The sequence below is a fragment of the Nanorana parkeri genome, unplaced genomic scaffold (assembly GCF_000935625.1).
Source record: "Nanorana parkeri isolate BGI_ZX_2015 unplaced genomic scaffold, ASM93562v1 scaffold74, whole genome shotgun sequence".
Taxonomy (NCBI): Eukaryota; Metazoa; Chordata; class Amphibia; order Anura; family Dicroglossidae; genus Nanorana; species Nanorana parkeri.
The window spans coordinates 1,655,416-1,672,853 of record NW_017306342.1 but is presented as its reverse complement, the minus strand read 5'-3'; the positions used below and the strand labels follow the sequence as shown (position 1 = coordinate 1,672,853).

The 17,438-nt window shown below is 41.0% G+C and overlaps 1 protein-coding gene across 1 annotated transcript in view; it reads right to left on the bottom strand.

The window, feature by feature from the left end:
- The window catches only part of HOMER2 (homer scaffolding protein 2), a 129,725-nt gene that overhangs the window by 58,584 nt on the left and 53,703 nt on the right, over positions 1-17,438 (bottom strand). The window contains exon 3 of the mRNA XM_018576682.1: positions 6,509-6,640. Coding sequence (XP_018432184.1) covers positions 6,509-6,640 — 132 coding nt within the window. The remainder of the gene's footprint in view (positions 1-6,508; positions 6,641-17,438) is intronic.

Below are 17,438 nucleotides of genomic sequence, written 5' to 3'. Positions count from 1 at the left end.
CCTCTCTGTCTGCCACTGCTGATGGCCTATCGTTGGAAGTATATTGTAATTCAACCTATTATGATAGAGTTTGATCTGTAAAAGAACTTTAGCCATGTGGGGCATATCATTTATTCGTAGATGGCAAAAAAGCCCTCATGGACTTACAAGCCCAGTTGCATGCATCCGCCTTTCTATCAATCTTACACTATGGGTGGGCCCAAAGATTGCCCTCGCACATACTACTTTGTGCATGTTAGCTTTAACAGTATGTGAAGAAAGGGCTCTTTATAAAACAATTATTATAAGAAGCACAACATAGTTAACATCTTAACTCAATTTCTTTTATTCTGTTATATTTTAGGGACATATAGAAGTCCTTAAAAAGGCATTATTTTAAGCCTTGCAACCATGCAACTAAAGCTCTAAACCTGCCTTAGACACGTAGCTGTATGTGATGTAAGCACAGCCTGCAGTGTAGACGTGCTTAAAACAAACAATTAAGTTATTTTTAGGGATTCGGAGCAGTGGGTTTAGTTGTCTTAAACCACTATTAGTTTTCTATGATGCAGTGGTTGCCATGGTAAAAACTAAGATAAGGAAATGCAGTCCAGTTAACGCTTGCCTCTTCCAGCATTCTAGCAATTATTAACAAGCTGGAATTAATTATAGAAAATGTCAGCCTTTACCTGCTAGTCAACACAGCAATTCTCAATTGAAGTGAATGTTTACATGCTATCTTTTCTGCAATGAACACAAAGAGATGTTAAATTAAGATTACCGTCTCATGGTAGAGCACACAAGAGTTTACTGCAATTCTGGAGAAAGAAATAACTTGGGGGACAGTTTGATGTGAAGTGCGATCTAGGGGGTACTTTGCACACTGCTAACAGTCCTCAAAGCTTAAACTAACAATGTATCTTCATCTAGCCTACGGCCTTCATACCTAGTAATCCTTACAGAAAAGACACTTATGTATTCATCCTCAGCTCTGTGGAGACTATTTAGAAATAATGCTTTCCTGCAGCTGCAATAATAAGGAACAATACGAGAAATGTGGGTCATAGTCTTATAGAATTTTTCTTCTCTAGCTTCAAAACACTCAGCACTAAGCAGTGACAGCAAAGAGAAGAGCACAATGACAGAAGATAAAACAGATAAAGTGATTGTGACCAGAAAGAGGAGAAAGATTGTGAGCAAATAGTTTATTTGGTACACAGAGCCAGCTTTTCCGCATGAAGTTATGTGCACGTAAATGGCACCACAGAATAGCACTTGAAAACCAAAAACATTCTAGGCCTACATGATGAGTTCTGTGGATTAATAAAAGGAACCTGTACAAAACATCAAATGGAAGCAGCCATTTACCAACGCACACCTTATAAAAGACAACTGTCTATTTCAGCTTCACTGTGAGTGAAATGACCGCCCTGGAACTGGTGTGTGGTCTGGGATTTTGAAACAGCTTAGGGACAGATAAAGGAAACCTGTACTGGAGAAAATATAAGGGGGTTCCATAGTTAACCTTCTCAGAATTCTAGTTCTAATGTTCTAAAACTTTGACACCCTATGCTGGAACAAGCACAACGCTTAGGAATTCATAGTGAAGTGTACTCAGAAGGTACTGAAGCTATTGGATCGACAGGATATTCACGCAACCAGCATTTTCAGAAGGAGCCTCTCTTCCCAAAGTGTCAATCTGCACAAAACTGATATTTTAGATTCTGGTTGATGTGGTTTAATGGGGCACTAGGACAATCTGCTAATACCTGCAACAGCTGGTCAAAACTGGAACCACCAGCTTTCAGACATCTTTCTGTTGAAAAAAACCTTAAGATCCCATTCACACCAGAATGATTTGAAGTGCCAGTTTTCAGAAACACGTCAACACTCGATACTCAAATTCTCATGTTATTCTATTGAGCTACGTACTGTTCGTCAGTGCTCAGTAGAAGTACAGGATCTTCTGAGAGGGAATGGCCGCACATTTTTGGTTCCAACAGACTTCAAGAGGAGTGCCTAAAAGACACGATTTTACATGCAACAACCGTCTTCTTCTAGTAACTAGCTTTTCATTGACTAAAACAAAAAAACACTCAAGCCTGAAAATGAGCAAAAAAAAACCCAAATACAAACTTCCAAACTAAGCGCACAAAACAATCAAAGATGCTGATACTCCAGTGGAAATTTACCCTTCGAGAGCATTTATTTATACATGTATGCAGAAGCGAATTTGTTCTGTTAAAAGACTCTGCCAGGAAGAAATCCAATCAAAAACAGAAGAGAAAAATATTCATAACTTCTTTCTAAAACAACCACCATAAATTTCCCATTAGTATTAAAACTATTCTTCCCCCTAAGGGTCTCAACTAAAGAAGTTGAGAAGCAACAACCCAAAATCCCTCCCAACCCTAAGCCACACAAAAAAAAAAAAAAGAGAAAAGTATTTCTTTGCATTTTAATAGTTAATAACTAAACTAAACGTTCCTAAATAAAGGGCAATGGTACCATTTGTTGTCACTTTTTATAGTAGTGGAGAAAATGTATAATCTATAGTAGGGTTGCACAGATAATAAGTACAGTACTCGGTACAAGTACGAGTACATGTACCGATACTTTTGAGCTCCAAGACTACACTAGAGAAACATTCACAAATTAGGAGGTAGCTGTAATTTGTAAGGAGCACACGGAGCTCCTGGGATTTGTACATCTGTTTTAATGTATGATTTTGTTTTTATAAATATAAATAAAGGGATGCACAGATACCAGTTTTGCGAGTACGAGTACTGGTACTTGCCGAGTACTTACAAGTACGAGTACTGATACATTTTTGTTTATTGTCATGTGACAGTTTTTCTAAAACAATACAGACTAATGATTTCAGAACAGTGGTGGAGTGCCAGAGCCGGGTCCCAGCTGTAACCGCTGCAACCCTGGTAGTTCATGAAAATGCCAAGTATCTGCACTGGTACTCGAAAAGTATCTGTGAATCCCTAATCTATATATGCTGTAATTTATGTGCATGTTATCCACACAGGACTGACTAACTTGGTTGGCCCTCTGAAATTCATATTAAAAAAAAAAAAAGTGTCCTTCACGTCACTCCAGGCATGGCCGCCTATAAAAAAAATATGATCACTTGATAAAGTATAAATATATATTTAAGATATTTTTATTACACTTGCAAACGTTTGACTTCTTGTGATGGCTTGTCATGCTCTTGGTGAGGTCTTATATTTTCCCCTTCTACTAAACTGAATCTCCAAGAAGTTTACCAGAAGTGGGAGTATCAAACACTCAGTGAAGTGACAGAATTATTGTAATAAAGGTCAAAAGGATTAGGAGCAAGAAGCAGAACCAACAACATGTATGTAAACCCCACAATGAACGTCTCCAATTTGGCCCCTTTTGGTCTGGTAATTATTGAAAGTTTTATACTGATTAGCCCTCGCAGTGTTTATAGGTAAAAGATGAGATGAGATGTGATTCAGTAGTTTAGCAAAAGACTAAAAATCTGTGAGGGGGATTTATCAAAACTGGAGCAGACAAAATCTGGAGCAGTTGTGCATGGCAACCAATCCGCTTCTCTCTTTCATTTTCAAACCTCAAGTGAAGAAGCTGAAGAGAAAAGTTGACTGGTTGTCATGCGCAGCTGCACCAGATATTGTCTGCTCCAGTTCTGACAAATCCTCCTCTGTGTGTTGTCAGCCAACAACAGGAATTAGGAGCGGAGTGCATTTCAGAAAAAACAAAATTTGTCTGTAATTGCGGGTTTTATAAAAGGAGATAAAATAAGGGGAAATGTGCATGTACTGCAGAGATCTACCCCATTTAAAAAAAAAATATTTTGCATTCACATACAATTTAAGTTCAGGTACTTTCTATAAATAGTGGAATTTAAGCGCAACGTAGATATTTATCTGTTGATCGTTGCATTAGACAAAGTAGGTAAAAGTGTCTGGGTTCATCTGCATATTTTTTAAAATATTTTCAAAATGGAATATTTCCATTTCCTCTACCTGGGAAATTATATCTACTGTGGGGAAAAAAAGCGTAGATCAGGAAACAGAACACAGCACATGCCATAAACACATAGAAAGTGTCTGGGAATAAATAAGACAAGCGGCTTTTAATGAATGTAGGAGGACGTATGTGAGATGTTCTGTCAAGTAGGAGGTTGCTATGGGAATTACTTGGTGTTATTTCCAAGCTACAATCGTCATAATCCACCCAGACTATTTTAGGTGCTTTTTTTCCTCCCTTTAGAGCTTGTATTTCATACGTAGTCCTCACTGTCCTATTTAAACTATTAATTAAAATTACTAATTGTTCCGATGATATGTTAAAAACTTACAAGAAAAGGAGCAAATGATTACAGGTTCTGCAAATTATGAGACATTGAAAAAGATGGAGAAGAAATCCATTTGTATGAGCGTATAAAATGCATAATAAAGAGCAGATTGTTGGCACAAACAACCTGGGTTCTTATGTACCTGTATCTGTTGGTGTCTTACTCTGTTATGCTACACCTGTCATAACTTTTCTGTGGCGCAACTAAGGGCTGATTTACACCAGTGTCCCTACAGGCTACCTGCAATATCCACAGTGGTGATCTGTGGGGCCATTCATTTTGAATGGCATTCCAATGTACCTTTCCAGTGCACCCATGTTGCCGCAAATAAAATGCTGCACGATTTTTGGTTTATTGTGGTGCATGAGGTAGTCTATTCAAATAAATGGGCTGCCCTGAGGCTGTGCATGTTAACATGCATGTATTCATTGCACTTCAGCAGGCCAGGCTGGTGTGAATAAGCCCTTAAGACAAATTATCATAAAAATGTATGCTGTCATATTGCTATTTAACCTTTTTATATTCAAATGTTGAATTAAATATCTCAAATGTATCCTACAGCACAGGCACAATTGATTTTTCTTTGGAAATGAATTGCATGTTACACCTTGAAGTATGTAAAAAAATAAAAAAACAACAACAACAAAAAGGCGCCACTACCCATCATGATGCTATATTCTGCAACACAAGCTATTTTGTAATTTAGCGTTCTATTTTAATCTTAAACTGCTATAATTATCTAAAACTGTTCGAAGAATTCAATGCAATATGGTAACATGTAGGCGTTCTGTACACTTTATACGGAATACTCCCAGAAAAATAATTTCCTGCAAGCGGTTAGATACAAAATGGAAGATAGAAGTGGTTATACTGAACCAGAAACCTCCCATTCAGGAATCAGTTTGAAAAGGACAGAGTGAAAAAAGCAAAAAAAAAAAAAAGCTAGGAATCTGGAACAAAGTTTATTTAAAGCCTTGCAATCTTTGCACTGATACTGATGGACATTATGTGGGCTCGGAATACATAATGTCCATCAATGTACCCTGTCCTAATGTCCCCTGTCAGTGCAGAAGCTGGGGGAGGGCTGCATTAGCATATGCTCTGCTGCAGGTAAAACAATTGCAGCGGAGCCCCCTGCTAATGCCCCCCCGAAGCTTCTGCATTGACAGGGGACATTACGACAGGGGACACTATTGGATATTATGTGGGCTTGGAATACATAATGACCATCGGTGTCCCCTGTCATAAAGTTCCCTGTCAGTGCAGAAGCTGGGGGAGGGCTGCATTAGCATATTCCCTCTCTCCCCGGGCCGTACCACTTTATCGGAGAGCCCGGGGGAGGCCGGGAGAGAGGGGACAGTTTGATATTATGAGGTTCCACAGGCTGAACCACAAATTCCCCCTCCAGTTCTCTCTAATGCAGATGGGCCGGTCTATGCAGACATGACGCCGCGACCCACTGCAGAGGGTGTCGCGACCCACTTTTGGGGCTATGAAGGACACATTCCAGGTTAACCCCACAATTCTTTGTTCAGCAAGGTTCTGGTTGCGGAGGACACACCATGTAGGGAATAGCTCATGCAGAAGTTTTAAAGTCTTGATTAAAGTGACCATGGAAAAAAATACCTTTGGTGTACATAGAATCCAGATTGAAGAATGACAGAATAAAAAAAATAAAAAAATAAAAGTTAGAATTTTTCCCAACAGAGCTGAGGTAAAGGCATCCAACCACCTAGGACACTAGTAAAAACTGAGGCAGGATGGTTAGAATCAGGGTTATACTGGAGCATGTTTTAACATTCTCTGTTTGCCAGTGTCCAAATCTCCTTAAGGCCGCAGTATAACCCAAATGCCTAATCTTAGTGTGTCCCTCAATGATAAAGAAAAGACAGGTAGCAAAACAGTGACAAAGTGAAACCTAATTATACAAAACAGTTCATCTGCAAATAATTTCTTAGTATGGAGCATGCACACATGCTTACAGTTATTAGAACAATGCTTTATGGTCAATCCTAGAACTGAAACCTTCTAGAATGACCTGTGATACACTATATGAGAAAGAAGGGCATTATTGCAGTAAAGTGAACTGGTAACTAAAAGAAGGATTATGGAAATGTGGTTGAAAATCCAAGGGTGTGCTTAGAAATAATATTAAAAATACCAATGTACTTTACTTACTTTAGAAAGCTGTTGCTCTGATCCAAATCCCAGTCCAAAAACTGTGTTCGCTCTGCTGTCAGCCCACTGGCCAAACTTCTGTGATGTCTTTGTAAAAGTCATGTTGGGTGTGATTGTGCTATTTATTATTACCTGTAGTGCAAAAAAAAAAAAAAGGAGAAAACTAATAATTTTATGCATATATATATAACAGTAAAACACAGTCCAGTTATAGCTTAAAGAACTCCAGGCTAATTATAAATTAACCCTTGCAGTAGGGCTATCCTCACACTGCAAGGGTTAAGGGCTCATTTTGGTCTAGAACTTTCACGTGCTCCGTGTCTGGACCATGGTCTGCCATTTAGGGACGCCTGCCCTAGACCAAAACAGTCACTTAACATTTGCAGTGGGGCTGTCCTTGCACTGCAAGGGTTAAGTTTTATTCTGCCTGGATTTTCTTTAGTTATCGGGAGCTGCAGCTTCCAATATTACTGAAAGTGCAATAGTTACTCTGCTGGTGAAATAGTCTGCTCTTTTACCGGGCCCTATCAGTGCAGCAGGGGCCTGGGGAGAGAAGAGAATATTTCACCACTTTTTAAACCACAGCCTATATAGTGTCAGCCTGCACAGAGCTGCCCCACGCTGGGGCGGATTGATATCTGTCACGATGGTGCGGCCCTGTGCAGGTCGGCACTATAATTTAAATTATCGCTAGCTAGAGCTCCTGATGTTACTCCAGTCTACAGTGGTAAAATAGTCCCCTTTCTCCTTGGGCTCCATCAGTTCAGCAGGGGGCCCAGGGAGAGAGGGGACCGTTTTCAAATTTGTCATCTGTGAATGGGATTACTCCACCTGCTGTTGTGCATTAGGTAACCCAGTAAAGACTCTGTCCCTGGGCTTCCCTGCTGAACTGATTGGGCCCGGTACAGGAGGACTGGCTCTACCACTCCCACAGCTTACCCAAATAGTCTTTATTTATAAACAAATTCTTACACATTTATTTTTGTGTTTCTTTCTTTGCAAATACAAAGGACTCTACAGGCAGCCTCTATGGTTTAGAATAACGTGCTATGAGGGGACAGACTTGTGGGAAAGTTTTTTTGAAGTATGTTAACATACAATGTACCACCCAAGCATTGAGATCTTTTACCTTTTGTTGGCACAGACAATGTGCACATCTAGTTTCTGATAATGAGCTTTACCAGTACAGTACAAAGGGTTAAAAATGGTAAACCTAACGCCACTTTTTGAGGAAGTAAAAATGTAAGCAGCTATTTTTTTAAAAGTTATGCAATGTGAATGGGAACATGCAACAAATATAAATTAGGTGTTCTCCCCAATTTGGCTGTGAAGGTAGAAATACACTTTAAGGTCTGATAAACAGAGTTGGTAAATCGTTAATCTCGCAGACAGTTGCTTGAGGGATGAAAATGGAAAGAATGTGAGGCAAATGTTAATCTTAGAGCTCAAGGTTAACTATCGATTGTATTTTCGCAGAGGCACCAGAACACACTCGGTACATGATGTACAAACATGTCCTTTCTCCCATACGTATGTAACATACAAGTGCTAAGTTGAATATTCAAATTACATACCTGTCTGAGAATTTAAAAGCTGCCATTGTCCAAAAGGACAAACTTGCTTCCTCCAATGCACAATGAAGGTGAACAGCTAGTTGGAAACAATAGTAGTTTCCATCAAACACGTCACAGACATGAATTTAATTTAAGAACAGGTTAAGAAACTCCAGTCAAAATGTTTGCTTTCCGCTTTGTTTTGAACAGAGTAGGGGACTGGGCTCTTTGTCATGTTGTTACTGTGCGTATCCCCGCTGGAGACATTTCCCCAAACTTCCTGTCCCAATGACAAGCAAGCCATTTCTGTAGGCTGCACTTTCTCTCCTCTGCAGTACATTTTCCTATATAAATTTTTATTTTATTTTACACAGACATACAGACACACAACACACACCCCCCGCCCCCCCAAAAAAACAAAACAAAAAACTGTGGCCATTTCTTGAATGACTCATTTAAAATGGATGTATAGAATAGCAAACTAAAATAAATGACCACTGTCTGATTCTAAAAGCTACTGGGAATCCGGAAAAATGGGCAACTGTCTCACTGTCCCCCAACTGTGAGGAAATCCCCCTGTCCAAGACACAGAGCAAAAAACTGAGGGCAAGTTCACACCAGAACTGCACATCTGGAGTGTGATGCATTTTCTAATTTTACAGCGATTGACAGGTTTTTTTTTGGGGGGGGGGGGCTTAAAATGGGATTTCAGGTGCGTTCCAGTGCGTTTGCAATGCGCTTTTGATGCGGCTAAAAAAGAGCAACCAGTGCTTTTTTTTCTGACCGCACTGGTGTGAACAGAGCACCAGAAATCCCATAGGAAAGCATTGTGATGAATTTTGGAAGTAGCTGCCAAACTGAACGGACTGCATCACAAATGCATCTGGTGTGAACTAGCCCTTAAAACAGAATTTACTGCAACTATGCTCAAAATCTTTCAATAAAACTATATTGCTAAAAAAAAAAAACAACAGAATTTAAAAGAACAATCCATAGGAGCAGGTGGTGCATAGGCAGGTGGCACCATTACAGCAACCGGCTGTGAGATGCCAGGCAAGGCCACACAGTAAAGATCTGCAGGGTTAGGTCACGGGTGTGGATTTTTTTAAAAAAACTACTTGTCCAAGGGTGAAGAGGGGGCCCAATCTACTTGTCCCAATAGAAAATAGTTTTAATCAAAACTAGGGATGCACCAATACCGTTTTTTCTGCATTGAGTATGATTACCGATATTTTGCAGCGGGTAAATGGCATGCTGGCCTGCTTCCTGATTGCCAGGGAATCCGTCTGCATGTTGTTTGGCCTGCTTGATTGTGATTGGCACGGGAAACCGGATTCCCAGCCAATCAGCATCGAGCCAGCTTCCGCGCCAATCAGGAAGCGGGGCGGTGAGTTATGACCCGATTGGCCGGGAAGCTTGCTTCCCGGCCAAATCAGCAAGGAGCTGGCTTCCCAGCCAATAAGGAAACCAAGAGGTGGGTCATTACTCGCCACCCGGCTTCCTGATTGCCCAGGAAGCTGGCCCTATGTTCCCCTACGGCACTGCCGGTCAGAGGAAATCTTCCTCCGACTGGAAGTTCTGGTGTCAGGGAAGTTATCGGAGCATTTGGGCGAGTATAAGCATTTGAGCAAGCATATTGGCACCGATACTAGTAACGGTACATCCCTAATCAAAACCGTATTTGACTGTGCTAAATAGCGCTTCTCACTGGTCAGCGCTGACCAATGAAGGCTTGCAATTTGCGAGTGTAATTGAAAATGCATAGGGCAGGACTGCGCTGGACAGCAGTAGGGGGTACAGATAGTAAACCTGTACTGGCGGAGGGGGAAGGACTGTCCGCCGAAAGGTAAGTATAGCGGGGGGTTGGGAGAGACGGGGGCCAGATTTCATCGGGTAATTCTATTTTCCCATATTATCTGGGAAAGTGGACTTACACACGCAATGTACATTAAAGGGTAAGAGAGTTCTGCTGCCTGGCTACCACAATATGGCACACAGTGGAATGGCGGCAGCACCACACACAATTCTTTACTGTTTTATAACTTTTTGAAATTGTTATTTTTGTCACTTAATTTTACTACTATCACATAGGGGCTTACATTAAATAATTTGGAGGGGACAGGTTCTCTTTATGGAACCTGCCCTCCAACAGATGTTCTATGCAGTTCCTGACAGCTGAGACAGGTGGTGCTGTGATTACAGCGCCACGGTCTCACTGATCACACAGAGCAGAGCAAAGAATGGACGTTCTTTGCTCTGCTCTACACACTCTATGCTGAGCCGTTATGCCGTGGTCTTGTAGTCTCTTCATTCACAGATCCTGTCGAAGGACTGGGTGGAGCCATGCACAGCCACGCCAAAGTAAAAACATTAGAGCACCCTGGGCGCAGAAAAACTCCGCAATTCAGGTAACTTGGGAGCGAGTTGGACCATGTTTCACGTGATATAAAACGTGGCTTTTAAGCCTTTTCCCCTTCAAAAAAAAATGTGTAGTTCCACTTTCTTCAGCATATTTTACAAGGTAATCTGACGTAAAAGTAGAAAAAGAATGTAGGAAAGCTTGATATTTTAGGAGCATTGTTGTCGGTTATATTAGACATTAAATATTGGTAATGAAACAAAAATTATAATCTAATATTTGAACTGCCACATCCCACACGGCCCATCCTGTCACATGATCCAATCCTTCGCCATAAGCCCAGTTCATGAAATATTAATATTTTTAGTGAGTCATTTTACATTTCTGCCATTCTAAAGTGCAGTGTGCAGAAAATCAGCTTGAATGCTCACTATTTATACAAAATAAAAGGTTTCACATTCTGCTGGATGGAAGGAATTAACCTTAAACTCAGATCACCAACCTGAAAAGGTCACTTCTATTACAGAATATGTGCAATATAAACATTACATTATAAATTGCAGCGAGAATGTTCCATTCTGAAGAATTATTATGGGATACAGTACAGAAAAGTCCTAGTACAAAGTCATCATGATACAAAGGCTTACTTTACAAGCTACGCAACTGTGCTGGGATTTGTAATGCAGCATTAGCAGTGGGGAAAGTTAATTGTGCAAGGAAGCTTACCTCTAAAGATTATCAGGAGATCGTACCTGAATAATTTCTTCTCCTTCAAGCAGGTCATCATACATTAGGTGATGAATTTGTTTTGTCATATGCTTAATGTAAGCCTTACAGACATATCAAATATCAACATGTCAGATTAATGTGCCCACACCCTTTAAATGATTATGAAATTGCTTGGCATCCACCTAATCATTTTTGCTAGTTCAAGCAAATCTAGCAGCCAGACTGCCCTCATTAAAAAGGGCTAGCAATGAACATCTTCTAGAAAACGCTCCTGTACATGTTCAGGCATTTTTGTCTGTCAATAGCAGGTTTAAAAAGCACCCATTTTCTATAAACAGTATGGGGATTGGCAGCATATGAAGCAGATAACCGAAGAATGACATTGCGGACACATTTTTCACACTATTAGTTATGCTTTCCAAACACATTACAATTTGTCCATAGAATCTTTGTACAATCAACTTATAGTTATACCAAAGCAATGTAATATGGAAACCTACCTGAACCTCCAATCAATTTGCATCCAATCAGGCAGCCCTTTGCACTACTTATTGGCACAGTAGATCTAAAGCACAATATGGGTGCTGTCAGTTCCAATCAGCAGTGGAAAAAAACTGAACATAATGGACCCATGTTAGGTCTATGGGGATGTAAGCGGGCATGTGTTTATATTACCCCCAATCTGTCATTGTCAGATCCACTGTTCCTCTGTTCTGTGTTCCGCACCTAGATGGGAGTCAGGGGTAAATCAGATGTATATAGACACACGATTTACATGTGGCTCATCAGGAGGTACACTGGGCTTCTGATCAGATCCGCTTCAAAAACTGACTAGGCTGACCTAATTGGATCATTCATTTGAAAAGGGACCTAAAAGGAGATTGTGTAAATTCACAGCACAGGTTACAATCTTTGTACAATAAACTTTGGATTTACAAAAGCTATGCAATATGAGGACCTACCTAAACTATCCAATCAATCTGTATGCAATCAGACTTGCACTACATAGTTGGAAGATTCAAAAAAGATAGTACAGTCAGACTGTAATGTGTGGGGTCGCTTTAGAGTAATTATCGCCAAAATTATAAATTTTCCTGAATGGTATCCAAACTTCTTTGGCTGTATCAGAAGAAGCTGGATTGGTCTCCAAAAAATTAACAGTGCCACTGTTGGTGCAAAGCTGTTCAAAATGGTTCCCAATACTCTTTATAAGTGTTGAGCAAAGACGCAACAATGTGGGTAGTAGTGGAACCATGCCTTAATGTCATAGGGGACTAGTGGGGACTTCTATATGCCACATGAGATCTGCTTTGATCAAACTGAAAGTGTTCATTCACACTGGAATCAGAGCTAAAAACACAAGTCAATGGAGGTATGTTGAGTTTGAATAGTGCATTTGACATCTGTTGCGTTACTTTTTTTTGGCTGGATGCCAACGCATCTGGTGTAAATGGGGCCTGATACACTTTATTATTATTTATTCCAACCTACTCTATTTTTCCATATGAACTATCTGAAAAACATGATCAACCTAACCATTGGTCCAGACATCATCACCTAAAGACAGACACAATATCTTGCAGAGCACATTATCATTAGGAACTTTTCCAGCACCAAGTTACAATGTACGATCCATGTCACAGTGTTTTTGCCAATCTCTACGATAGAGACTTCACATCACTTCCTATAATGGTTTCCCCGGAAGCGAGGGTATATCTTCAACAGCAACACAGAAATTATATACAGTATTTTTATTTATTTTTCTTAGTAGAAGGCTAGAAGTCCGCTTATTGCGGTGTGTCCATGCAGCAGATTTTCCCTCACCTCCTGTTTGGTAAAATTTATGTCAGAAGGACAGAAAGTAGGGGAAATCACTTTAACAAAAGCCCCAGACAGCAGTAATAACCCAACATGTGCTCCAAATTTACCCATTCTGTCCAAAACTAAATACACTTTTAACCAACATACATTTTTAAACTAACGTAACTTCCAGAATGCGTTTTTGGGTATTCATTGAGTCATTAAGTAATGGGGTTTAGGTTTATTTCCCTCTACATTCTTTTTTTTTTGTGTTTCATAGACCCAAAAGGTTAGATTATAAATCCTTTTGTATTCTGCATTTAGCAAAAGGCCAGTAAGTAATTGTGAGAATAAGAACATTAACTGCACATTAATGTAAATGATGTTGTGAGGTCTGGCAATATGAAGAATGTAAAACTCTCCTCTACTTGTCATATGCATGAACACAATACAATGCTGACTTCTTATTGACAGAGAAGCTTGTCATCACACAGCCATTAGTGACTCAGTCTTAATTATACCACCAATCCTTTATTGTGGAGATCGGAAGTGAAAATATTTGAGTAACAATTGCATTTTTTTGTCCCTAGTCGAGTAATTTTCACAGAACAGGGTTCATTTTATATACATATATTGAGAGTAATGTACGTAGGCTGCAAAAGTATAACAATAAATCACACACAGTCATACTAAATTGCATGTTTTGTCCACAAATAAAATTGAAATGTCAGCTTCCCTTTAACCAAAACCCCCTACTTTGATGGTTCCAGCAGAAAGCTGGACTCCATGCAAGGTTGACTCCATGCAAGGCTTCTTTAAAACAGACACTTAAGGTGAACTATGAGGTAAGTGATTTACACTCATCCTCATAGTTAGAACCGACGTGTGGCATTGAAACGGTCACACGTCGACTCTATAGATCGGGACGCGAGTGAACACATACAGGTCGCTCGCTCACTTCCCGATTGTCTTCCTGCAAAGAGTGGTGACAAAGAGAAGCTGATGAAGCAGATGTCTGCTCCATCCGCTTCTCTGGTGGTCTCTAGGTGACATTAGGGGTCTTGGAGACCCCTGATGTCTCCATAAAGAGGACCTGTCATGTAAATTGGCTATTATATAGGGGGCTTCTTAGCCCCCCCATGTAATAGCAATAAAGTTGTGTGTCAAAAAAAATAAATACAAAAATTAAAGAATCAAAAAAAAATAAAGCATTAAAAAAATGTAAAGCAAAAAAATGTAAGTCCCCGCCCCCCACATACACACTCAGATATGCCTCGGGTGCACCTACGTGCTAAAACGCTGATTGCACCTATTGTTCCGCACATGGTTACATATCGCCGCAAACGTCGGAGTGAGAGCAATAATTTTAGGGCCATCAATCACTGATAACACTAAACTGATGAGCAGTAAAAGCGTTTTAAGCGTCGCCTATGGGCGTTTTTTGCGATTTTGTGGGCGCACGCAATTTTAAGGCTTGATATATTTGGTGTCTATTTATCCGACGTGACCCCGACTTTTATGTTTTAACAAAAATATGGGTATAAATGTTTTATAACATAACGTAGGGAAACTTTTTCTTTTACATTTACAGTACTTTTTTCATTATATAGTAAAATAAATAACCCCTGAGGTGAGTATATACCTCCAAAAGAAAGCTCCATCTGTCCCCAAAAAATGTTAACATAAATTGCAAGTCCGATAGTCCGGTCATGCTGACTGGTGACATTTTTGACTGACTGGTGAGACACCCTAAAATTTTTCCAAGACTTGCATATAGTATATACTTATTTTGTAGTCTATTTGTGAAAACTCTTGTGGAGTCTCTCTACAAACATATACTGGTAACCGGACAGAAAATTACACACTGATGATATTTTTTCCTCTATTATAGGCAGGTAGAGTAAACGTATCAGGTCTAGAAGATGATTGGCACTAGATATGCTAATGAAAGCAGGGATTGAAGCAACATGTAATTGTTGCCTACAAGAGTTTGTGCAATCGTTTCTTTAAACCAGTAGTATCTAGAACAGTGGGGGGCCGATCTTGCTAGAAGTGGTGAGACCTTCATTACAGCGGCCCCTCAGAAGACAGCTGCAGTTGCCAGGGCTGCAGAGCAGCAACAGGATCCCTTTGCTGGACTGAACAGCACTGGGCACTGCTTCATTAGGCATCATGAGGAGGCATTGTATATCAATGCCTCCCCTGATACAGGGCAGCAGCAGACGTGCCATCAGTATGGTAACACCAGGGTGTTAAGGCCTATACTTAATCCAAGGAGAGGAAGGAGTCTCTTTCCAGCAGGCACCTATACCGAAGTAAGAAGGGGATTATAATTATTGTTATAATGGATTTGATCCCCTGCAGATTTTGTACATTTGCCCACTTAGAAAGAAATGAAAGGTCTATAAATTTCTCATAGAATATCAACCAAAACTCCAGAAAAAACACACGATACAAATGTTATAAATGGAGCTGCAGTTCAGTGAGTAAAATAAGTATTTGATCCCCTACCAACCAACAATAATTCTGGCTGCCACAGACAGGCTATGTGGTACACAGATGAGTCCTGTCAATTTAAGAAGGTGCTCCTAACGACAACTTATCATGTATATAATAGGACACCTGTTCACAGAATCTCTTTCTTCCATTCAAACCTCACCACCATGGGCAAGACCAAAGATCTCTCAAAGGATGTTAGGGATAGGGCTGCAACAACTAATCGACATAATGGATTATTGAAAAAGTTGTCAACTTTTTCAATTATCGATTAATCGGCTTCCGATCAGTTGGCCCTGTTCACAGCTCCACACACGCTGCGCACCGCACCTCCTCCCCAACTCACACTCACCGCTGCCAGACCCGCACGCCCGCTCTACACGCCACACCTCCTTCCCGCCTCACACTCACCGCCCGCCCACATCCACCATCGGCACAGGGACGCAGGGAGATGTAGTAAGGAGGAGCAGGTGTGGGGGGATGACAGCGGCAGATAGACAGGCCTGATCTTCCCACACATGGTGCTCTATAATGTATTGCTGGGATTTGTATTCCTCTATAGCTGATGGTACATTGTGCTGTATATTATACATGGGAATACAAATCCCAGCAATACATTATACACTGTACGTATAATGTACTATTGCTGGCATTTGTTGTACTCTATAGTTGGTGATATTCTGCGCTGTATAGAGGACTACAAATCCCAGCAATAATACATTATACAGCGCCATGCGAAATTCCACCAGCTATAGAGGAGAACTACAAATCCCAGCAAAAATACATTATACAGTGGTGCAATGCCGAATACCATTAGCTATAGAGGACTACAAAACCCAGCAACAGTACATTATACAGCTGGGATTTGTTGTGCTCCTCTATAGCTGGTGATATTCTGCATTGCGCTGTATATTGTACTATTGCGGGGATTTGTTGTGCTCCTCTATAGCCGGTGCCATTCTGCATTGTGCCGCTGTATAATTTTACACTTTCCATTTCACTATATTGCACACCACACATTTTTTTTTATTTTTTACTTCCACCGCTCCAAGCTTGCTCCTGTGATGGACTACAATCTCAATACAAACTAGTAGTCCATCACTGGAGCCATTTTTTTAAATGTATTTTATTGTTTATCCGATTAATCGAACTTAATAATCGGCTAACTAATCGATTTTGAAAATAATAGTTAGCTGCAGCTCTAGTTAGGGACAAGATTGTAGACCTGCACAAGGCTGGAATGGGCTATGGTCTTCTGTAATAGGAGAGACAATGTCAGGGAGAAAGTTGTTCTACCCAGGTATTGTAACCTGCATGGGCATTCCAGGAGACATGTGATTGGGGGAGTTCGGAATCACAGAGACACCGACAGCTATCATTGAGGGATATCACTGCACATCAGGCTTGTGATTAGCTAATAGAGCACTGGCTGACTGTCGGTTACAGTCAATAAATCGGGTGAGTGCATACCTTAGGGCAGTGGTGGGGAAACCTATTGCACGTGTGCCAGAGGGCACGCGGGGGCCTCTCAGCTGGCACAGGAGCCCAGGTTCGGGCCACCTCTAAGAAAAAGTCAGACCGTCCCGGATCGCCACCTCGGTATGCGATCCGGGACGGTCATGATCAGGCAGCAGGAGCCTGCTAACAGGCATATTAAACAGCCACTTCCTCCTTGCTAGGCCCCAGCAAGCGGCTGTCTAATTTGCCTGTTAGGAGGCTGCCGCTGCCTGAGCATGACCAGCCGAGGCGGCGATCCGGGACGGTCTGACTTATTTTATTTACAGAGCCACAGCTGCCCTCCCCTGAGAGCTGCACAACTCCCCCTCTCCTAAGAACCACACAGCCCCCCAAAGAGGCACAACACCTCCTAAAAGCCGCACAGCCCCCTAAGAGCCTCACAACCCCCCCTCTCCCAAGAGCCACACAGCCCCAGAAGAGGCACAACACCTCCTAAGAGGCGCACATCCCCCACTAAGAGCCACACACTCGAGAG